Genomic DNA, 24,566 nt, shown 5'->3' on the forward strand with positions numbered 1-24,566 from the left:
CCATGCCAAGCGACCACCTCCAGGCACCTGCCTATCCCCCACCGCATGGCTTCTTTAGCCCCAACCCACCCCCTCTGTCTATACTCCCCATAGCTTTACTTTCGGCAATTTCCAATCGTTTTTTTGTTTGTATACTGTGGCTGGAGTTTTTTTTTCTCTGTGGCCGGGTGTTTTTATTGTTATTATTTTTTTGAAAGCGAAGTTTGTCATGAAATTGGAGAAATTATACAAGGAAATTAAAAAATATATTGATTTTTAAACTGTGATTTGCTGTTGGTACAACTTTCCAACTCTAAAGTAGTCCATGTCTACATCGTGTTTCTGTTTGCTCACATTTATCCCCCGCCCCCCTCTCTCGCCTTCTCTAGTTATGCAGAGTTGATTGCAGAGTGGCCACTGGCAGTGCTGGTTGCTTGCACGTCGATCATCACCATCTGTACCCTGCTAGCTGTGCTCGTGCCTGAACTCCCGGACTTCTCTGATCCACTTCTGGTGTGTTATTTTGATTATAGCTTTTTAAAGTGAACATCATTTTGATCTCCACACACTATTGTTATGGGCCCATGTTAATCAATTGCTTTTGCATTGAGGGAAAAAGAAACAGATCATCAGTGCGTTGTTTTGAAGCTGCAGATACAAAACAACAACAACAGGCATTTTAAGGCCATTTTCCCTGCAAGAGTGGGGGTTAGCCTTGCGGTCCCCATGACAATCTTCTCCATTTTGCCCTATTTTCTGCATCTCCCCTTTGTTAACCCCCTTGCCCGCATTTCTTCTTCCACCATCTTTAGCCAAGTCTTTCTCGGTCTTCCCCGTCCTCTACTTCCTTCTACATTCATTTCCATCACTCTTCTCACCCAGTCACATTCATCCTTCCTCAACACATGACCAAACCATCTCAACCTGTTTCTCTTCACAGCATCAATCACAGGCTCTATTCCCATCATCTTTCACAATTCTCATGATCTTTCGCAATTTTCGCAATTTGAAGCTGCAGATGCAAGGGTCAAATTTATTTTGTCACAATTAAAAGCAAAGTCATCATCTCGATCGATGTGATGTGTCTACAAAGATATGCCCTCCAACCTCGACCTTGACAATACTGAGGTTGCCATATCATTATTATTTTTATGACTGGAAAACTTTTGAGGTACTAGAAAACCTGCCTTTTGAAAATGGACAGGTTATAAATGTTAGGAAAGCCAAGACGAGGGAAATAATTCAAGGGCTTAGCAGTGAAGGAATCACCTTTGGAGGCCATTTTCCTTGCAGAGCAGGGGTTGGCCTTTTTCGGGCACCTTGGTCCCCTTTTTGAAGCAATGTTTTATGGCCGGATGCCCTTCCTGCCGCCACCCCTGTTCGTCGCCTCTTGCGACACACAGGGAATTACCAGTGAGCTGGTACTCAATTTACCGACCTCGGAAGGATGACAGGCTGAGTTAACCCCCCCTGGCGTTAATTCAGTGATCGACCGGGATTCGAACCCAGGATCCTCGAATCTCAAGCCGGCACCCGAACCGCGAAGCCAACACCAGTGAAGGGAAAGAAGCAAACATCATAATGGTTCACCCATGAATTTCCAATGGCCACACAATAATTATGTGACGTAGCGCCTTGCCGAGTATTTTGTGGAGTAGATAATGGAGGTATACAAGCAGCCAGAAACTGAAGTAATATTTATGGAAAAGGGAAAGACGCGACATTGTGATGTAATGATATGGTTCGTGGTCGACAGTCAGATTTGCAGAATTGATAAGTCTGATTGCTTTTGATTCGACTGTCAAGTAAATATGTAAAGCCAGAGCCTCCCCAAATGTGAGAGAGCAGTCTACACAAGGACAAATAAATCATTTATGTAATTGGAGCAACTGTTCAGACAAGAAGAATGTTCGACATCTGAACTGGACTCCCAGTTTATTAGTTTACTTGCTTTAGTTTACTTGGTGCTTTTTATGGCAGAATGTGATAAGTGCATATCTATTTATTTTTATTTGTTGTTTTTGTTATCGTTATTGTCTCCCGCCCCTCCGACAAGGTCGGAGACCATAGACGTTAGAATGAACTGCGTCCGACAAACCGATAATTAGTCAGGTTTGTTATGTAATTTCGTTCTTTTTTTGTGGAGATTAGCAAAACTATACATTTTTGGAAAGCTGATAGCACCAGGAATCCGAAAAACCATGTTTCCATTTGCGCAAATTTTTCTTTGGCGGCCATATTGGATTTTCAAAATGGCCACCATCGGAAACCTATTTTTCGCGATATCTCAACATCCGAACCACCTAGAGTGCTGATTCCAACACCTATACCCACATTTTTGGGGATGAGGAATCACATGAAGCCATCTAAAATAATCTACACCTACCCTGGGATACCAGGTGGCAGCCTACAGCGGATTTTCAAGATGGCCACTTTCAGGAAACATGTTTTTTTCTGAATATGTATACCACATTGAGTGATGTTTCGCTACATTGTGGCACACGGATCATAATTATGAAACCACATCCCTCATATATCCTAAACAGGTGATTTATGTATTCAAGAGCTAAGTATATAGAGATGAGGCTATACAATCCATAATTATACATGTAATAATTACTTTTATTTGAACATAGAATATTTCCCATAGATGAAATTTTATCTTTGTCAACATTCATCAACATTTTGTCCTCATAGGTTTTCAAATGTCCTCATCACTGTCGTCAGAGCAGAGAACAGGTTGACGGTCATCGTCGTTTTCACATTCGGAGCTGCACAAACACAAGTCTGTGCATGCCAAGTCATTGGCACGGCACGAACACCGTCTCGATGAGCAGTCTCCTTTGCACTGACATCTGACCATCTCAAGTATTGCTTTCGGTGCTGGTGGTACATCTGTCATTAGTGGTTTCAATTCCCCATCGTTGTCCTTGAAGTAGCCATGTTGCTGTGGATCCAGGAACACTTGATGTGCGATAGTAGCCTGAGCCCATACCCTTGCCTGAAGATGTACACGATCAACATGCTGATTTAGAGCCCCTAGCGTTGGAGGTAACTTGTGACTTTCAGTCATGTGTTTACAGAAGAGGTACCAGCGCAACTCCGGAATGCTGTTGATACATATTCCCTTTGGTACGTACACTGCACATACAAATCTTGCCAAGTTGGACATCTGATCTGCGGTCACATCTGCAGCATCACCGAGCATTCTCATGGCCTGTATCACGTCACTATCGGCTCTGACGAAAGCTTCAAACCATGTTGTTTTGCCTATTCGCGAAAACCGTCCAGTATTGTCTGCTCCTGTGAATGTGTGGAATGCTGGCAATGCCTTGGCCTTTTCGACGCCAAGATTGTTCCAGATTGGTTGTACTTGCACAAGGCCCGACACAAGGGAGACAGCAGTGTTTTTGAGCAGAACATCATAGTTAGCTATGACCAAGACCAGGACATCCGTATCAGGAGAGAAGAAGGTAAGCTGTTCTACGTTGGGATTGCGGCGAGTTGCCAGCACTGCTTGGTGAATCATCAGAGTGTCTGCCTCCTCATGATTATTGTCTTCAAAATGCACGCCTTTGTTACTCTTGGCCTTTCCTGCTGCACATATAATTATCAGCTTGGAGGCATCTCTGTTGTACTCCAACGTTTTCTCAGCCAGATATTCTGCCAAATCTGACTTTGTCTGATCGTGTGACAAGAACCGCTTCATGGTGATGTGTTGGATCTTGGTATTGTCCTTCACTTGGTACTGGACTGGATTGTGCCCCCCTCGTCTTTTTTGTCTTGTGCTTTGCTTCGACGAATCGGCCTTGTAAGTATCAAACACGAGGATAACTTCGTCAAAATGTCTTGTCAGTGACATCAATCTGGTATTAAAGCTGACACTGAGATCTTCAACGGTTACTGTTGCAGCTGGTTTTGTCGACAATTTCTGTACAAGAACCATGGCGTCGACTACTGCTATTTTCATAGCTGCAGAGTTATGGACTTGAGCTTGAGGACTTGAGGTCGGAGCTAAGTCACCCGGAGCTAAGTCTCCATGTTTCACAAGGAGATGGATTAACTTTGACTTGTCAAGGCAAGGAAGCAGGTCACCGTTTGGTGCGAACAAGGCGCGAGGTGTAAGGGTGAATTCGTAGTTGCCTATTGCGTCTTTCTGGTCAACATCACGGCTTGATTTTGTCAATATCATCAGCCTTCCATACAAGTCTTTTGTTTCCTTCAAGTCGACTGACTTGTCCCTGAGCATGATCTTGGTCTTCTTCACACCAGACAAGTACATCGTGTTGTTTTCTTTTTTCACGGGTGCAAATAAGCTGACTGTTCCGTTGATTCTTTCGTCAACATACTCTTCGTACAAGTGTTGACCAATGTTGTCGATATTCAGGATTTGTGACGTGTGCTCCTCTGGGACATAGGCATGTGTGATCAAGTTGTATATGCTATTTCCTTCTGTGGTAAATGGATTGCCATGACTCATGATAGCAGCCTTGATCTTTTCAACCGCTGTATTGTTCAGATTCACTGCCCTCGGACTAAGTTCGTGGTGTTCTGTCACTTTGTCTGTTTTGGTGTCGAACTGATCTTTGAATTCTCTGGTCAGCCGTGACAATTCTGGAGAGGCCATAAAGAATCTCTGCCTTGCATTGGCATTATTGGAGATGCCTGGAAGTCCAGAATGAACCTTCATTGCTCTGTTTTCCTGTTCACAAGCGTGGTCTGCACCGATTGATACAAAGGGGATGCTAGATTTCGTTACTGAGATATTTCCATTCTCGAGTTCCTTGTATGTGGCCGGATGCGTCTTCCTCAGGTCATACATATCTGCTATGTATCGCGGCCAAAGACGTTTGTATTTGATACGATCCATGGAGAAAAATAGCTTGCTGAGTGCCTCACCAGATTCGAGGTGGAGTTTGAGATCTGCGTCCCGAGAAGCTTCCACAAAGAACAGAATTGTCTCCACTCGATGCAGGTAATTCATCAAGGACTTGAACATGGCTTTTTTGGATTGTTCTGTTTCCCAAGTCTTGAATATGTTCACAACATCAGCTGTAGTGATGACATTCAACAGTTTTGTGTTGGCTTCTTTCACACTTGTGGCTTTGGTGAACTTGTCCTTTTCTGAACATGCCTCGTCTATTTCTTCTGACATATCTGAGCAAACGGCTTTCAACTGTGGATAATCTTTGAAGAACAGGTCCAGTGCCATTTCATAAAGTGCTATATATGAATAAATATGAGCACGGAGAGTGCGTTTGTAATGCGAACATCTCAGGATCTGCCTTGTTGTTGAAGGTCCGTAGAGGTCGGCCTCTATCCACGCGTCATCAATACCTGAGTTCTCAATGGAAGTACCCAGGGCTCTCAAAGCAGCCATGACCACATGCAGCTCGCCAAGCCGAGGTACAACGGTACCTTTCAGGTCTGGCCTTGCATCCAGCAGCCTTATCACCTTTTCATAGAGGGCCATATCCCAGGAAATGACTGTAGGGTGGCTTGTACCAACAACTAAGTTCTTTAGCTGAGTTGTCTGAGAGATGACGGTCAGAAGAGTCGACCACTCGTGTGCTACTTCAGGTAGAAGGGGTAAGACTCCGACTTGTGTCAAACTGTGACTACCCGACAGCAATGAGTGGTATCCTGCCCAACCAGGTATATATGTGCTGTTTGATTTCTGCATTCTGGTGATCATAGAAGCAACCAACCATCCTAGATGTGTAAGGTGATACGCTGGTGATATACCATCCTTGCTGATGTGGAATGTGTCTGTTCTCTTTATGGTTTTCGGCACCGGCTTGTCACAATGAAGCATAGGAACCTGGTACGGGGTCACTGACAAACTGGTAGTGTCAGCTATGCTCAGTTGTGGCGCCAATGTTTCTCCTTGAGTGTCACGTTTTTGATAAACAGCAATGATTGTTCCATGGGTTGTCCCTTTGCCATCCACGCTGTCTTCAGCAAAGTCTGTGTTATCAGCTGCAAAAAACACAAAAGTTCCCTTCTTCAAAAATGGAGGAACATAAAGTCCTTGGAACTTCAGGGTGTTTTCCACAATGGCATTTGCTAGGGCTGTTTCGAGGTGCATAACACGACTGTACGAGACACAGTAACCTTGAGAGCAGAGACTTTCCAGGAGTTTCTTGTTTCTTGTGTCATGGTGAACTGCCAAGGCTAATCCTAGAGACTGTGGAGTTTCTTGTGATTTGGTTGATCGGAAGGTCGCAGAATCAGTTTTGGGCCTATAGTTCACTTGCTTGTCAGATTTGAATCCACCCAATAGCATCTGACTAACAGTGAGTACTTCTCTGTTAACGTGAGTGGTTCGTTTTTCAGTTTCTAGTGTTTCTGTTGGCCCCACCATAACCCATCTGATCATTGCGTGGAGTGCTGCTGGAACATCATCTGTGCTGCTAGTGACCTGTATAGCATCGGATGAGTTTTCCTGTTGGTGGAAGTTCTTGATAATTCTGCGCAATGCCTTTGCTGCTTTATAGATAATATTCAGATCGTCTACTTCACTTTCTATCATGGCAGACTGAACCATATCGGATTCGCATGCATCTGGGGAGTAAAGAACAGAAGGTTTTCTCCTGTCCTTTTGCCTAACAGACGTTACGTGTGGTAGTTCTAGAAGAATTCTCTCCTTGAGCCAGTGTCTACTATATGCAGGGAAGTGGTGCGCCAATGCATCTGTGCCACCAAGCAAGTTGATGTATGTTGTTTCAATATGTGCCATGGATAAGTATTGTTTATTCTGAGTTTGACAGTCGACAAGGCTAATCAACTCAATCAAACATGATGTTTGAAACGGATGACCTCTCTCTGTTGTTCCCTTGTTATCCTTGGTACGTAACACATGGAATACATTTGTTGTCCAACATGACTTGTGGTATTGAACATCGATTGCATGTGCATCAGTGGGTGAGATGGATGTGTTTAACCTAGTTTGCAGGGTGAGATTTCCAGACAGCTCCACAGCATCGTGTAATGCTTTCCCACCGTTTTCTGTTCTCAATGTGTACAATTTTTGCTCGTTATCTTCCTGGCAGAAAAAGCAATGTTCCTTAATGAATGGAGCTGTTGCAGAACGTGTAAACGGACTGGTGGTGGAAGTTGATGGTTCGTCCAGTTCTGTGCTTTTTCGCTTTTGTCCACGTTTTTTCTCTGTGTAGGAGCCGGCTGAAATGTGATATTGATGGCGGTCTTTGGCACGTTGTACCTTCTCTTTGTTGGTTGCATTTGAATAACAGATACGATGCCAAACTGCATTATTGAATTGCAGACTTTCACTTGTTTCATCCTTTAAGCGACTGTGAATTTTAACATATTTTCCATCATGGTAGGCTGCTCTATCATTAAGGGTTTGTAGCAAGTGTTCAAACGAGTCCGGTTTGGGCTGCTGGACAAGCGTTCCATATTTTGCTGAAGCGGTTTGACATATTATGCAGTGCTGCCACTGTGTGGGCTGAGTCGTAACTTCACTCATCTTCTCTCAAGACCTGCAAATATATAAAACGACAACAGGTAAGTAATTGTGAGCTTCATGAGGTTTATTTTAAATGAACTATTAGGTCTGATATAATGACTTTCCATGTACATGAACTGAACATGTTGAAATGATTATTTTCATGTACATGAATTATGAAATGAAATGAAATGAGTAGATTATTTTAGATGGCTTCATGTGATTCCTCATCCCCAAAAATGTGGGTATAGGTGTTGGAATCAGCACTCTAGGTGGTTCGGATGTTGAGATATCGCGAAAAATAGGTTTCCGATGGTGGCCATTTTGAAAATCCAATATGGCCGCCAAAGAACAATTTGCGCAAATGGAAACATGGTTTTTCGGATTCCTGGTGCTATAAGCTTTCCAAAAATGTATAGGTTTGCTAATCTCCACAAAAAAAGAACGAAATTATAAATCTGAACATAATGAACCTGACTAAATCTGTCCATGTACTTTTGTGAACGCGATATTTCAAAAACCGTTGAACAATTAGCTTTCAGATAGCAGATATCTATTCCTCATGACATTATCTCAACCTGATGAGATCACGGCTGTGTTTTGCCGAATTATGTTGCCATGGCAACCAGGCTTGCGTAGGCTTGCATGACTAGGCTTGCGTACACGATATTTCAAAACCGTTGAACATTTGGCTTTCATATTACACAGATATATTCATCATAACACTCAAAAGGTGGGAGACCTCTGGCATCGGCTCGTTTCTATTGAGAAAGTAAGGTAGTGGGAAGATGATAGGGAAGCAAGTTCGATTTCAAGTCAAAAGGAGAATAGAAGAACATTTTTAAAATGTGATAAATGTTTTATGTGGGCAGTAGTGGGGATGGTGGTGACAGAGGGTCATTTGTCCTGGAGAAAATGTCTAGAAATGGCACACCTCAAGGTTGTAAAGGAACATAAATACTTTGTGTGGGAAATTTGCAGATGAAAGTTATTTGTTTGTTGTCTGAGTCTGCAGAAGAAATAGGCAGTGGTAATGGTGTAGCAACTCTGAGCAGAGGTGCTGGTGTCTAGCTTGGGCAGGCAATGGTGAGGCCAGAGTGCATGCAGGCAGCTATGGGAGATATTGAGTGTGGTGGGTGTGTGTGAGGCCACAGCTAGTGCAGGTAGAGGTCAGGCCCAGGAGATGCTTTTATTGGCGACAAAGCTTTTACCATTTATACCATTTAAAAAAAATATACAGTATTAGTTTTTTTACTGTAAATATTAGAATATTAGAATTTTGCTGTAACATTCGTAGTTATACATACATAGTGCTGTACTATAAAGATTGTAAATATGTGCTTCTAACATGGTGAGCTCATGGATGTGTATGCACAGGGTTTTGAGCCTCGTGGAACGGAAATAAGTCAGCGCCTCGTGACCTGGAACAATATGGTGAAAAATACAGGATACATGGCTACTTTGTCCAATCTACCATTTCGCTATGCCGAGCAACTTGCAAGGAGGTTAGCATAGCATAGCATGGTATGTTGGTATGTTGTGATGGGATTAATTACGAATAGCTTTTGCATAATGAGTTGTTGGGAGTTTAAACTGGTGAATGTATGGGCTCTTTAAAGCATCTTTTGTAATGAGGCTTTTTGCAAACTACTTTGTGCAAGTTTATTATTAATTCTGAGATACAGCTTGGTGTTGCAGTTTTTATGGCGTAGCCCATAGAGCAAAGCCATTGAGAACAGTGTTTGTCCAGCCGTATGTATGTCCCCTCAAACGTTGTACCAATCAGAGCTGAGGATCTGGTCACATGACAGGGTGATGTGATTACGTCTGATGTCATGACGGCCGTGCAGCAGCTGACTCTCCACACAACGCCATTTTGATTTATATGCCGTTCATGCCGAACATATCGTCGAACCTGTCATATATCACAATCGCCGTGCTCTCCCTTTACATTTTTCATTCAGTGTGAAACACAAACAAACCGATTGTTAAAATGACCATCAAATATCGAAAGCATCGGCGTTGCGTCTCTTCAAACAATATGGTATGGTACGTTTCGGCCTTAGGCGTTATGCCTCATCTTCGGACCGCTTCGGACAAATTAAGCCCAGGTTTCTTAATGCAGTAGTCTATCGTTTCAGTCATATCGTTTTCATAATAATAATGCAGTAAATATAACCATAACATTTTAATCCCAATGTCGTGAATGGAAAGTTAATGCATTGAAGCAGTGTATGGTTCATGATCAATGATGAGCGGTGTTCGGCACTAATATTAATAGTTCGGCACTAATATTAATAATCGCAGGAGTAAGGAATTAGCCTCGGTTTTTTAATGGTAATATCATTTTCGAAATAATGATAACGTAACGTTTATAGTAAATCTAATCGTAACACGAATCAATTGTATTGGCCACAAGTAGACTTCAATGAAGTTGTCGAGACATCTCAAGGATGATCAGAGGAAATTGGATGCACCTGAGCTTAATTTGAAGCATCATAGCAAAGGGGTTGGTTGAATACTTATTGCCTCGAGACATTTCAGCTTTTATTTTTTATTTTTTTTGTAAAAAAGAAAAAGAAAAAAGATTCAACCCGCTTTGACATTTTGAGGTATCTATATATATAAAGCAGTAAAGTATGTTTGTTTGTTTGTTTGTTTGTCCTCTTATACTGTAACTCAAGAACTACTCATCGCAGAGCAAAACCAAAGGCATATTCGGAATCAGTACGTCTCAGAGCAACTACAGCACACCTTAAAATTTTTAAAAACTTCGCGTTTTAAAATTATGACGTCTTCAGCGTATTTCGGAACGTTAATTTTTCAACTTCATATTCGGAATCAGTACGTCCCAGAGAAACTTCGTAACGTTAATTTTTCAACTTCATCCGATTGACATGGGACCAACGGCATGTGACAGAGAGTGAAACATTTATTTGACGACAATGACTTCCGACTTCTGGGTTCGGAATGCGGGACCAATGCCATTTGACAGGGAATAAAAAATAAATGCGACATTCAATTGACGACAATGACTTCCGACTTGACTCCCCCCTCCCCTCCCCTCCCCCCTCCCCTCCCCCCTTCCCCCTCCCCTCCCCCCTCCCCACTCCCCTCCCCATCCCCCTCCCTCCCCTCCCCCCTCCCTCCTCCCACCCCCCCCTCCCCCTCCCATCCCTCCCCCCTCCCCATCCCCCCCTCTTCTCCCCTCTCCCCCTCCCCCCCCCCCTCTTCTCCCCTCTCCCCCTCCCCCACCCCCTCCCCCTCTTCTCCCCTCCCCCCTCTTCTCCCCTCCCCCCCTCTTCTCCCCCGTTCCCCTCCCCTCCCCTCCCCCCTCCCCTCTCCTCCGCCGCCCTGCAATGCCTGGTACTTCTGCTAGTTATGTATAGATCAGTGATGAAAAAAAAAATCTCAATTTAATCCATTTTAAATTCAGGCTGTAACACAACAAAATTTGAAAAAAGTCAAGGGGTGCGAATACTTTCTGAATGCAGCATGTGTTTATATTTGGCAGTGCTGGGAAATTGCTCTTTGTTCCTCCTGTATTATCTTTCCATTCCAGGCGAGCACAGTTGCATCATCACTGGCCGGAGGACCATGAGCGGAGAGAAGTACCTGCAGTCAACATGGAGGCTGCCCGAGAAGAGAACGAGGTAAACGGGGCTGGATTTGTGCCCTGGCACGCCAATGTTGAATGGGATTTTCGATCTGATGGCTTCTTCTGCGATGCTCCAGGTGATTTCACTCAAAAGTACATTCCCAATCGCCATTTTCTAGCTTGTTTTGTTCTTTTTTTTGTAATTTTATGTTCTTTTGCTGCTCATGTTTTGTACGGAAATTATTTTTGAAGTGAGAAAAGACCACCAGGCTCTTTACTGCTTGTCATATCCACAAAAAAACTAAAATATACAATTCCACAACAGGAATCCACTCCAATAATCTCTGGCCACAAAAAAGTAACATGAAGGGAAGGGAGAAGGATGAGGGAGGGATGGAATACAATACATGGAGATAGGAGGCCTTGTACACATTTTGTAAGTAAAGTGTGAGAGGACGGCATGGACATTGTGTGTGTTGTCGACAAAAATTAACCAATCAGTATAAATATAAATTGGGCACTATGTGTCTTGGAGAAAATTTACGAGGCTGGCAGCTCGGAGGTATGCACACTCGCCTCTATGCTGTTTAGCCTGGTTCGAATCCCACCTAGGTATAAACTGTCATCCCGGTGTATCACAGGCAGGTGATTTGTCAATCTGTGTGAATGTACAGGCTCTAGAATCTTTAAAGAGAACGGCAGGGTGATTGGTGAATCTATTTGCCGTCCCTTGAATGGATGTTAAACTGGGTGTTTTGTTTACCAGCATTAGTTGGTGGGCGTTGGAGATCCGACGGTGTCCTTTGCGAGGAGTAGGCAAACTAGCGCCACCATTCCAAACAAATTACAACTTGCTGCCCTAACCTTCGTTGAACACCGGGGCTGGCCATCTGATTCGTGAAAGACTTGGGCCGAGCTTCCCCTGGCCAACCTCCAATAATGTGTGAACATTTGTTGGCGTTAAAGGAGGTTGGAAAGTTGAACAGCATTGCTCTGGATTCTGGAAGGTCTGATGCAAAATGTAAAAGACTTTTTCATGGAGTTGTTTTCGGAAGGAATGGATGCGACACTTAATTTTGTTGTTGGAAAATAAATTTGGCAAATGTAGCCAGTTGATGACGGAAGTTGAAGTTTACATTTTTATGATGCATCTTGAGGTTATTGGTCTCCTTTCGGTTTCACCGGAGGGGACTGTAGGTTTTCTATCCATCGAACCGCTCATCCCACCTGCGATTTGTCAGAATTTTTTTTTTCCCCATCCCCTTCAACATATTCAACTGAAACAACAACAACAGCATGCATTTTAAGGCCATTTTCCCTGCTAGAGCAGGGGTTAGCCATATTCAACTGAAGCATGGCTTTTATTATAAGCTCAAGAACAAGTTTGAATTTCAGGGTGTTTCGTCAATTTTTCACATAATTTTGCCCTTTTTGGACTTGGAGAAAATGCCACGTCGGTAAAGCACATTTATTGCAAAGCAATTCTCGCTCTTGTTGTCTTTACATTTATTGATGCATCTTTTGAGATACACTGTGCATTTTCTTTTTCTTTCTTCTTTTTATGCGTCATCAGAGGCATTATGTTTTTGGGTTGTTCGTCCGGTTGTCCATCCATCTTTACCTAAACATAGATCAAGTATGTACTATGATGTAAAGATTCACTGATTAGATTATATTTCACTGATTAGATCAAGAGGTCAAAGATCAGAGTTCATGTTCGGTGAAAATGCTGTTACCGTGATGACTTGTGAATCAGGGATGGGATTTTGACCAAACTTGGTACAAGTCCATATTATGATGCAAAGACGAACTGATTCGATTTTGGTTTCAAAGGTCGGATGTCATGTCAAGTAGAAATGTGATCATTGAGAACAGCTGAAGGGATTTCAATAAAATTTGGTACAAGTCTGTATAATGATGTAATGATGTGGGTGGAGACATATCGGTCGACGTCACGATGTTGAAGAGTGGCGTTCGAGTTTCTAATAAGGTAATCTCTTTGACATCGAGATGAGATGCCCTAATAATGGGTCTGCTGTCTTCTTCACCTCGTCTTGCACTCCTTCCATCTCCTCCTTTCCTCTGAGTTGTTACGGTTAGGGTTAGGGTCCTCCCTTCTCCTTCTCCTGCTTCTCTTACCCTAGTGCCATAACAATAGCAACAAGGGTTGCTTCGTGGTGGTTTCATTTGAATGGTCGACTTTAAAACCTTATCTTATTTTGATTCACTTTTTGATTGTTACATATTTGCACAAACTATGCAATATCCCAGTATCGCACTTTTTTTTTTCTTCCATTCCTTCTGGAATGTATTTTCTTTGTTTCTTACCTTGCAGATGAGAAGTACCCTCGTTTTGTGTTTGCAGCAGCAGATGGTGGAAGTTTGTGGAGTGTGACAGCCTTGAAATCTATGTGTCAGATCTATGAGAGAAAGGTGAGTATGCCTCAAAGGTATTTTGGTTACAAAAGTACATTTTGAAATGACAAATCCATTGTCGTGCAAGCAGCTATCTATTAGGCAACATTGTTACCATAAAGACACAATTTGCTGGTATACTGCCCCTTTCATGTAGCAGATATGTATCAGCGATACACTGCATGAGCATTTCATTGATATTCCCTGCACTCCTTGATACTTCTGCCACGAAGGTGGGCGGAGGTTGTTTTCACCCCTGTCTGTTTGTCTGTGAACAGGATATCTCAAAACGTTGTGGACAAATTCTGATGAAACTTGGTGGGCAGGTTTGGTGTGTGACAAGGAAGAAATGATTTGATTTTGGTGAAGATCCGAATCTGGATGCGGTTTCGTGAATTTTTAAAGTGATTCTTCACCATTGAGTGATAGGGCCAAAACCAATAAACAGCACGATATCTCAAAAAGTTATGGACGGATTTGAACAAAACCTGGTGGACAAGTTGGGTGTGTGTCAATGACTAATCAATTATATTTTGGTGAAAATCCAAATCCAGAGTCTAATACGAGCATTTTTTAATTTTTTCCTGTGATTCTTCACCACTGAAAGATGGCGCCAAACACTATGTGGTATATCATGATATCTCAAAAAGTTGTGGATATCTCAAAAAAAAATCTGAAAAGTTGTGGACAAGTTTTGACAAAATGAGGTGGACAAATTGGTTCGGTGACGAGATCAAGCCGATTCAATTTCGGCTCAGATCCAACCTGTCAGTGGGATACAAAACTAATCTGTTCAGCCTAAGCCTTGTGGAGGTATGCCATGCACTCTACCGAGTGCCGTTTTAGCTTTATTTTGTGTGTGTTTTGTTGTTGAGTGGTGAAGGTTATAATGGTGGGTGGTTGATCGGTTGTTCCACCATGTTATTTTTAGCCTGTCCCCTGCTGCAGCAGCAGCAGCAGCAGCAGCAGCAGCAGCAGCAGCAGCAGGTGTGTGTGCATGCATGACCTGAAATCCATCCAATTGACCTGAAATTCCAATTTACCATTTGAGCTATTGTCATCAAATTTTCACCAAAGCTTTATTATGATAATACGTAGAAGGCAAATTAATAATTTGGTCAAAAAGTCAAAGGTCAGCATCACATAATATCGTCAATTTCCATCCGATTGACCTGACATTTTAAGAATTTGCTTATCAGGTGACTGAATCGGGTCACTAATGAAAAGGTAGGAGTCGATTTTTTTTTTTTTTTTTTTTTTTAGATCAAAGGTCAAGGTTGCATCAAATTGTCAATTTTCATCCAGTTGACCTGAAATTTTAAGAATTTGTGTATTGAGTCACAGAATTGGTTCACCAATCAATAGATAGAAGCTGAATATTTTTTTTACATCTAAAGCTCAAAGGGTGCCGGTGTGTGCCCCGGTTTAGAATAGGTACACCGTATTCCTCCGTGTCGTAAGAGGTGACTCAAGGGTTCGCGTCAGGAAGGGCATCTGGCCATAAAAACATTGCCTCAAAAAGGAAAGAATTTTTTTTTTAAATTGAAAGCCCAAAGGTCAAGGCTGCATAAAATGGTGGTTTTGATAACATGATATTGCCACCACCATGATTCACAGAAGGGATGGTGTTCTTTGGGTGATGTGCTGTGTTGGGTTTGTACCAAACATAATGTTTTGCATTAAGGCCAAAACTTTCCATCTAGGTTTCGTCAAACCACAAAACATTTTACCACATGGCTTCAGAATATTAGTAGTGGTTTTTGCATACCTCAAACGGGACTCAAGGTGGGCTTTTTGGAGTAATAGCTTCCTTCTTGCCACCCTACCGTACCAGCCAGATTTGTGGAGTGCTTGGGATATTGTTGTCTTACATGGAGATGCCTACATGGAGAAGAGGAAGAAGTTGTTTCTTGGGTTTGTTGATCTGGAGAAAGCATTCGATCGGGTTCCACGCAAAGTATTGACATGGGCATTGAGGAAGTTAGGAGTGGAGGAATGGTTGATCAGAGTAGTGATGGCAATGTACAAAAGAGCGCGCACAGCTGTAAGGACGAAGGACAGGAACAGTGGTGAGTTTGAGGTGAAGGTGGGAGTGCATCAGGGGTCGGTACTAAGTCCACTACTATTTGTAGCTGTGATGGAGGTGCTGGCTCAGAACGTAAAGGAGGGTTTACCGTGGGAGTTGTTGTATGCAGATGATCTGGTGTTGATTGCGGAAAGTATGGATGGACTGAAGGAAAAGATGAACACGTGGAAGGAATGTATGGAGACAAAAGTTCTGAAGGTGAATATCAGAAAGACGAAGGTGATGGCAAGTGGTAAAGCATGTGGTGAGGTGGAAAGAACTGGGAAGTGGTCCTGTGCTGTGTGTAGGAAGGGTGTCGGAGTGAACTCCATTCAGTGTACAATGTGCGCTGAGTGGGTTCATCAAAAATGTAGTGGTCTGAGAGGGTCATTAACCAGTGTGGCAGCTACATTCAAATGTAAGGTTTGCACAGAGGGAGCTGCAGATGGAGGAAATGTTGAGTTGGATCTTGGAGACGGCGTGAAGCTGGAAGGTGTGAAAACATTTTGCTACCTCGGAGACATGCTGAATGGAGAAGGTGGATCAGACTCGGCAACGGTTGCTCGAGTGAAATGTGCATGGAAGAAGTTTCGGGAATTGAGTGGCGTGCTGATGATGAGGGGAGTGTCGTTGAAGCTGAAGGGAAAGGTGTATGCTGCATGTGTGAGAAGTGTTATGATTTATGGGAGCGAGACATGGGTAATGAACGTCGAGCAGCAACGAAGGTTGGAAAGGGTGGAAATGCGAATGGTTCGACGGATGTGCGGAGTATCGTTGAGAGAGAGGAAGATAAATGATGAATTGCGAAAGATGATGGGAATAGAGCCTGTGATGGATGCTGTGAAGAGGAACAGGTTGAGATGGTTTGGTCATGTGTTGAGGAAGGATCAAAGTGACTGGTTGAGAAGAGTGATGGAAATGAATGTAGAAGGAAGTAGAAGACGGGGAAGACCGAGAAAGACTTGGCTAAAGATGGTGGAAGAAGAAATGCGGGCAAGGGGGTTAACAAGGAGAGATGCAGAAAATAGGGCAAAATGGAGAAGATTGTCATGAGGACCGCAAGGCTAACCCCCCGCTCTAGCAGGGAAAATGGCCTTTAAAATGCATGTTGTTGTTGTTGTTGTTTGGGATATTGTTGTCACGTGCACACAGTGACCAGTCTTTGCCATAATGGCCTGCGGCTCTTTCAAAGTTGCCATTGGCCTCTTGGTGGGGGCTCTCTGAAATTTTCCTCCTTGCTTGGTCATCCAGTTTGGAGGGACGGTCTGATCTAGGCAAGGGCTTGGTGGTAATGATTGTCTTGATTGTGCTCCAATGGATATTCAAGGCCTTTGAAATATTTATATACCCATCCACTGAGCTATGCGTTTCCACAACTTTATACTGGAGATATTTTGAAAGCTCCTTGGTGTTCATGGTTGAGTCTTTGCTGTGAAATTCACTACCCAGCAGAGGAAACCTACAGGAACAGCTTATTTTATTCTGAAATAATCAGAATCGCTACAAACAACACAGGTGGAGGCAAATTAACTTGGTGTGTGATTTTGAAGGTGATTGGTTACACCTGAGCTAATTTACAAATGCTATTATATGGGGGAGGTGGGAGAACACTTATCCAATCAGGATATTATAAGTTTTGTATTTTTAATTAATTTTCTGAAATTTGTAGAATTTGTTTATTCACTTAGAAGTTGTGGGTTACGATGTGTAGATAAAGGTGGAAAAGTCTTACTTAATCAATTTTAATTCCAGGATATAAGGCAACAAAAGTTGAAAATTTTGAAAGGGGGTGTAGTGTAGACTTTCTATACTCACTGTATATATTATATAAATACATATTGTTTTGTGAAGGAAAGAGAGAAGGGGTGGGGTTGGAGGGTGGAGAGCAGAGCTAATTATGGATATGATGATGCCGTGTTCCTATTTGTGATCAGAGTAAACAGGTTTGCCGACCATATCAGCAGGGTGGAGTGATCACACGGGATTACAAAATGGAAGTATGTGACCAAAAAAGATTATTTTGTATTAGACAATATCCATGGATGATGGGAAATGTAACTTTACGCTGCAGGTGTTATTCACTTTTATACTTGTATCAGCAGCATTGCTGCACTTACCAAATGATGCAACCAGTACATTGAATCAATCCATAAATTAATCTCACTCAAATGTGTCATTCTCTTCACACGCCAATTTCCCGCTGCCTTCGACATATCTCCCACAACTCCCGTCAGCCCTCCCTCCCACAACGGAATCATTTTTCCGTTTCCGGTCCGGTCGTGAGAGGACGCTGGCGTCACTTGCTCGCCGCTTCTCTGATTGGACCATTGTCCGTATCTTGCTTTCCTGGTGGTCGTGGCGGATTTTTGGCCATTGAGTCTGCCCTCTGCACGGTCCCGGCTCTGCTCTGCTGCTCCTGGCTTCACCTGCTCGGCTCCTTCGCTGTTTCCTCGGGCTCACTCTCGTGGGTTGTGCCCATTGTTTGCAGCGGCGGTGGTGGCGGTTTGCCGCCGTGATCTTGATTAGCGGCGGCGGTCGTTTGCCGCTGCATTTGCCGCTTTGCCTCCTCAACCTTGGCCTCGTACTCGTCTCTTCGCTCCTGTCTGCCCTCTGCATGGTCCCGGCTCTGCTCCTGGCTTCACCTGCTCGGCTCCTTCGCTGTTTCCTCAGGCCCACTCCCGTGGGTTGTGACGATTGTTTCGCCTCCTCACCCTTGGCCTCGTGCTCGTCCCTTCGCTCCTGCTGGCATGGCTCTGCGGTACTCCGCCGCAAGGCTTCTCCTGCTTAAAACCCGCTCCACCCCATCATGCATCTCTGCAATCAAATCGAATGGACTCCTGCGTCGACCCAGGTACATTCACCGTGGCTCCGGTCGTAAGTTTGTTTATTTACAATCAGGTCACTCCATCCCCATCCTCTGGTCGGCTCAGCGCACTCCCACTCATCGTCCCAACACACCTGGTCACAACAACGCACAAAATCGCACCTCCTGTCTGCGAACCCTGGCCAAATCACCTGGATTCATACCCGCCGTACAAAACAACATCAAGCTCACCCTGTTCAATACCCGGTCCCTCAACAACAAATGCCTCATCCTGAACGACTACATCCTGGAAAATAAACTGGACTTTCTCTGTCTCACTGAGACCTGGCAACAACCACTGGACTACTACACGCTCAACCTCACCACACCCAATGGATATTCTTACATCAATAAACCACGCTCGGAGGGCCGAGGTGGTGGAATTGCCGTTATTCACCGACAAGACATCAAGACCAACCTCATCTCCATCTCATCTGCTCCATCATTTGAACACCTGGCTTTTAAACTCTCTGGTCACACACAGTCAGTCATGGCTGTTGTCTACCGCCCTCCCAAACCACACCCATCATTCCTGTCTGACTTCTCCTACTTTCTGACCCAGCTATGTTCCCTCTCCCCCTCAATCCTCCTCCTTGGTGATTTCAATATCCACATGGACTCCACTGACTCCACGCTAACCACTGACTTCACTGATTTACTCACCTGCTTTAACCTCACTCAACATGTCAACTTCCTACCCATAACCGTGGTCACATTTTGGACCTTGTCTGCTCTACTGGACTAATTTTGCACCATCTCTCTGGCTCCGACCTCACTCTCTCTGACCACCTAGCCATCACTCTGACCATCAACATCCCCACCCCAGCACCAAGGCATTATCGCACTATCAACTTCCGTAAGCTAAACGCTCTTTCACCTACCTCATTCTCATCGACCCTCTCTGAAAGAATGTCCACTTCTCCCTTCGTTGACCTCTACACCCCTTCTGACCTCACTGACTACTACAACCACACTCTCTCCACCTGCCTTGACCAACTTGCGCCTATAAAAACCAAAACAGTTTCTTTCACCCATTCTGCTCCCTGGTTTACCCCTGAACTCCGCCTGATGAAAACTCGTGCTCGCCAACTTGAAAGACTCCGCAATAAAACAGGTCTCACAGTTCACTCCCAGGCCTACAAGGACCACATACAACACTATAAAGATGCCCTCTCCCGCGCCCGCTCCGCCTACTACTCTCAAATTATCCACTCTGGCTCTGGAAACCCAAAAGCACTCTTCTCGACAATAAACAAACTCCTCAGCCCCCTGAACACCACCACCCAGTCATTCACAATAGACAACTGCATCTCCTTCCTTTCATTCTTCCAACGCAAAATTGAAAACATCTACAACAGCTTGACCACCGCCGCACCCGCTCCCCCTCAAACCACCTGCCCCCCCTTATCCTGCCATCCCCTGTCTCAATTCTCCCCAGTCTCCCCTACTGACCTCTCTGAACTCCTCATCGAAATGAAAACTGCCACCTGCACTCTTGACCCCATCCCCTCCAGCTTTGTCAAGGCCTCCCTTCCTGCTCTCTCTCCACTTATCATTGCAACAATAAACTCCTCCCTGTCTACAGGCATCGTCCCACCATCCCTCAAAATTGCTGCTGTTACCCCCATTCTGAAAAAACCTGGACTAAACCCTGACACCCTAAATAACTTCAGACCCATCTCCAACCTACCCTTTCTGTCAAAGGTTTTGGAACGCGCTGTAGCCACTCAACTCAAACATCACCTCTCTGCCAATAACCTGTATGAAACATTCCAATCCGGATTCCGCTCCAACCACCGTACTGAAACTGCTCTCCTCAAAATCACCAACGACCTTCTCCTCTCCTCTGACGCTGGCAACCTCAACATTCTCATCCTCCTCGACCTCAGCGCCGCCTTTGACACCATCGATCACACCTTCCTCCTCACCCGACTTGAAACCACCTTTAACATTACCGGCACTGCCCTCTCTTGGATTAAATCATACCTCTCTGACAGACGTCAGTTCATCTCCATCAATAACTGCAAATCCCCCACTGCTCCCCTCCCCCAAGGTGTCCCCCAAGGTTCAGTTCTTGGCCCCCTCCTCTTCATCCTTTACCTGTGCCCCCCTCGGTCACTTAATCCGCCGTCATGGTCTCCAATTCCACTGCTTCGCCGATGACATCCAGCTTTTCATCTCCACCAAGTCCATCTCCACCGCCACCCACTCTATCCTGACAAACTGCATCACTGAAATAAAATCCTGGCTTCAAATCAACTTCCTCAAACTTAACTGTGATAAATCTGAAATAATCATCATTGGCCCAAAAACGCTCACCAAGTCCACCCATAACTTTGCCCTCAACATCGACGGTTTCCCAGTATCCACCTCCCCTCACATCCGGAATCTTGGCATCATCTTTGACCAAACCCTCTCCTTCGACAAATACACTAAACAGATCACAAAGACAGCCTTCTTTCACCTGAAAAACATCGCCCGTCTCCGTCCATCCCTCTCCTCCGTGGCTGCAGAAACCCTCATCCACGCCTTCATCACTTCCCGTCTGGACTACTGCAATAGCCTCCTTTATGGTTCACCCTCAACAATCACCAATAAACTCCAATACATTCAGAACTCCGCTGCCCGTCTACTCACCCATTCCCGGACCCGTGACCACATCACCCCCGTCCTTTACAAGCTTCACTGGCTCCCCATCTCCCAGAGAATCCAGTACAAAATCCTCCTCTTGACCTACAAAGCCCTCCATAACCTGGCCCCATCCTACCTGGCTGACCTCCTCTCCAGACACACTCCCACCCGCAACCTCCGCTCTGCTGGTACCAACCTCCTGACCCCCCCCCCCCATCCGGACCAAATTTAGATCCTGGGGGGACAGGGCCTTCTCCATCGCTGCTCCCACCCTCTGGAACTCGCTACCTCACACCATCAGAGACTCCTCCTCACTCACCACATTCAAAACATCACTCCAGACCCACCTGTTCAACACTGCATTCAACATTTAACCCACAGCATCTAACCCCTGACTATCTCCTCTCCTTCTCCCTCCTTTGTGCTTTGAATATTTCCCTATTGATTCTTCTTTTTTTGCAATTGTTTTTATGTTTTGCTATGCATTATGTTTTGCACTCTGTCAAAGCGTCTTTGGGCTTCCTGAAAAGCGCTATATAAAATAAATGCATTATTATTATTATTAAATGTATTTGTTTTGTGGCTAGGAAGGTTTATCTTGCTGTCATCGTAATCACCTTTTCGTTGCCGTTGCAGGTGCAGTCACATGCATAGTATTCGGAGCTCTGCCATCATGCGAGTGCACGCCGTTGTTGCCCAGCATGGTCCCCTGGATCTTACGTAGCGGCACTGTTCAATCGTTCTGGTTGTAAAGACATCACAGAACGAGATCTGTCTGCTGCACTGCGCTTGTTACGGGCATGTGCACCACTTTATCACAATGGCACTCTTGAGCCTGGTAGCTGGAACTTTGCGACAGGGCGGCGTAAGCGTGGTCGCTGCCGTTTGGTGCCACGTCGCTGTGTGCGACGAAATGCAGTCTATCACATGCTTCATTTTCTGTTTGACAATGATTTCCTGGCAGTAAAAGATGCTGGTGAAAAGCGAAACGATCAAGGAGGACAAGGTAGACGCCAAAAAAAAAAAAAAAAAAAAGGTAGACGCAAAAAAAGGAAAAAAAAAGGTAGACGCAAGAGCAATGAAATAGTGGGTGAGGAGAAACCTTTGCTTTCAGCTGTGCCATATCTGCGCTATGCCATGGTATTTGCACCAACTGCAAAAGGCGAGGGTATGATGGAATTGTATCGAGACCAACTGGAAAACTGGAATTTGACAGATGGCCTAACACGAGTTGCTGGTATTGAGTTTGGCATCAAGCACATACTCTTCCAAGACTATCTTTTGACAGACACTATGTACCCTGCAATAGCCATGGTTGTGGTCCTCGTTGTGATGTGTCTCTACACAGGCTCAGCTTTCATCACACTCATGACAATGTTTGCCATGGTGAGTTCGCTCATCCTCGCATACTTTGTCTACCGACTACTTCTTGGCTTTGAATTCTTCCCATTTATGAACCTCACGTCGCTGGTTGTGCTTGTTGGTATCGGGGCTGATGATGCTTTTGTTTTGTGTGATGTATGGCACCAAGCTGGGATTGATGCATCCAGTGCACCTGGAGAAGAGGTGTCCTTGCTCAGACGAGTTCGTGTCACATTACGCCATGCTGCGCTGTCCATGTTCATCACCAGCTTCACAACGGCAGCGGCTTTTTATGCCAATTATATCAGTAGCATCACAGCTGTACGTTGCTTTGGTGTCTATGCGGGTACGGCCATCCTTGCCAACTTTGCTCTCATGGTTTCCTGGCTTCCAGCTGTTGTTGTGTTGCAGCATCGCTATCTCACAGAGATAACACCACCATCACCACTAACAATCACCTGTGAGGGCAAGTCTGTTGTGGCAGCAGCCTGGCGCCAAATGGCTGCAGTTCGTGTGACAATATCTCGTCTTGCTCGTTGTCTCTTCCGTCGCCTCCTCCCACAAGCTGTTTTTGCCCTTCGCCACATATGGCTTTGCCTTTTCTTCGCACTTGCAATTGCTGGTGCATATGCTGTGTTCATTGATCCAGGTATACGTCTACCATCGCTCGAGCTCACTGAATTTCGTGTTTTCCATCCTTCGCATCCTTTTGAACGTTATGACACTGAACTTCGACAACTGTTTGCCTTTGAGAGGTCAGGTCGAGTCGGGCATGGCAGTAGCAGTGGACCAAGTGGAGACCTAGCATTGCCAGTAACACTTGTTTGGGGCATCCTGCCTATTGATTTGGGGGATCCTCTTAACCCACGAGACCGGGGAGCGCTCACGTTGGATTTGGAATTTGATGCTAGTAGCCCTGAGGCGCAACAATGGTTGCTTGGATTCTGTGAGCGTTTACGCAAGCAAAGTTTTTACCTTCCACGTGATGGTGACAAAGGCTTCTCTGGATGCTTCATGGGGGCTTTCAAACGCTGGATGGAAACTGAAGCAGAGGCTACAGAAAATAATAACTGCCAAGAAGGTGATGGAAGTATGACTTTGGAGCCTTGCTGCAGTGGGCAGGTATTCCCTTATCAACGAGTTGTGTTTGAACATTGTCTCAAACGTGCTGTCCTGCAATTGGAGCATCGTTACCGTGTGCCTCTTGACAGCCGTTCACCTGGCCCTCGTTTTGATATTAATGATACGTTACAAGCTGTGCTTGTGGAGTTCCTAACAACACAGCCTTTTACACTTGCCTATGGGCCCATGGCTCAGTTCTACCGACATCTCAATAATTGTCTCACATCTGAGCTAACCTCTGCTCCACAGGGCCTGCGCCAAGCCTGGTTTGTTACCAGTCTGGAGTACTATGACCTGCAAGCGAGTCTGTGGGCTGGTTGCCTGATTTCTCTCGGTCTTGCTGCTGGCCTGGCATTTGCTGTCATGCTTGCCACAACTCACAGCCCTCTTATAAGCCTGCATGCTCTGCTTTCCATTGGTAGTGCCATTGCTGTGACGACAGGTATACTTGCCACTCTTGGGTGGGAACTCAATGTACTTGAGTCGGCGACTGTATCAGTTGCTGTTGGGCTCAGTGTGGACTTTGCATTGCACTATGGTATTGCTTACCGGCTGGCTCCAGCTGGTGGCCGCCGGGAACGTGTCACCTTCTCGCTGGACCGTATGGGATCAGCTGTTAGTATGGCTGCCCTAACAACATTCCTGGCTGGTGCTACAATGATTCCATCAACAGTGTTGGCCTACACCCAGCTTGGCACCTTCCTGATGCTTGTGATGGCTGTCAGCTGGGCTTACGCCACCTTCTTTTTCCAGAGCCTCTGCTGCTGTATGGGCCCACTTGGGGAAGTTCAAGCTTCCGTTGGCATCCTTATTCCATCTACCTCTTCTGCTTCTTGCATGCATTCTTCTCAATGTTCATGTGTTCCAATTCCCTCCTCTTCCCATATTTTGCCCTGCCATTCTAGCCCTTGGTGCACATCATTGGTTAATGCTTGTTCTGGGCAGAAACCGCATCTGCTCCCATCATTAGAGGAACATAAGCTGTAAACCTTGCCAGCTGAAGCTGGTGGTGATGAGAGCGATAGGGGAGATTTAGCACCACGGTGCATTGGTTGCCATGAGC

At 44.9% G+C, this 24,566-nt stretch overlaps 1 protein-coding gene across 1 annotated transcript; it reads left to right on the top strand.

The window, feature by feature from the left end:
* The first annotated feature begins 45 nt into the window (after positions 1-45).
* Positions 46-24,491, top strand: LOC137433710 (protein dispatched homolog 1-like). Its single transcript, XM_078768727.1, has 23 exons — positions 46-76; positions 302-492; positions 8,825-8,956; positions 10,022-10,059; positions 10,962-11,198; positions 11,298-11,403; positions 11,581-11,690; positions 11,812-11,861; positions 11,950-12,052; positions 12,154-12,281; positions 12,441-12,502; positions 12,619-12,681; positions 13,190-13,211; positions 13,381-13,495; positions 13,618-13,693; positions 13,830-13,864; positions 14,219-14,299; positions 15,078-15,307; positions 16,678-16,775; positions 17,460-17,522; positions 21,607-21,610; positions 21,720-21,982; positions 22,115-24,491. Exons 1-23 carry the CDS (start codon positions 46-48, stop codon positions 24,488-24,490), a joined length of 4,614 nt encoding a protein of 1,537 aa, XP_078624853.1. The 3' UTR covers position 24,491.
* Positions 24,492-24,566: the final 75 nt, after the last annotated feature.

This window comes from Myxine glutinosa, unplaced genomic scaffold (genome assembly GCF_964187855.1).
Source record: "Myxine glutinosa unplaced genomic scaffold, kmMyxGlut1.1 SCAFFOLD_227, whole genome shotgun sequence".
NCBI classification, from domain to species: Eukaryota; Metazoa; Chordata; class Myxini; order Myxiniformes; family Myxinidae; genus Myxine; species Myxine glutinosa.

What these genes read in the sequence shown, in the direction of transcription:
- LOC137433710 (XM_078768727.1), top strand. Translation starts at nt 46, where the DNA reads ATGGCTTCTTTAGCCCCAACCCACCCCCTCT. An exon ending in CCATAACAATAGCAACAAGG is followed by an intron (nt 13,212 to 13,380) that starts GTTGCTTCGTGG and finishes CTTACCTTGCAG; the next exon opens with ATGAGAAGTACCCTCGTTTT. An exon ending in AAGGTGAGTATGCCTCAAAG is followed by an intron (nt 13,496 to 13,617) that starts GTATTTTGGTTA and finishes CCTTTCATGTAG; the next exon opens with CAGATATGTATCAGCGATAC.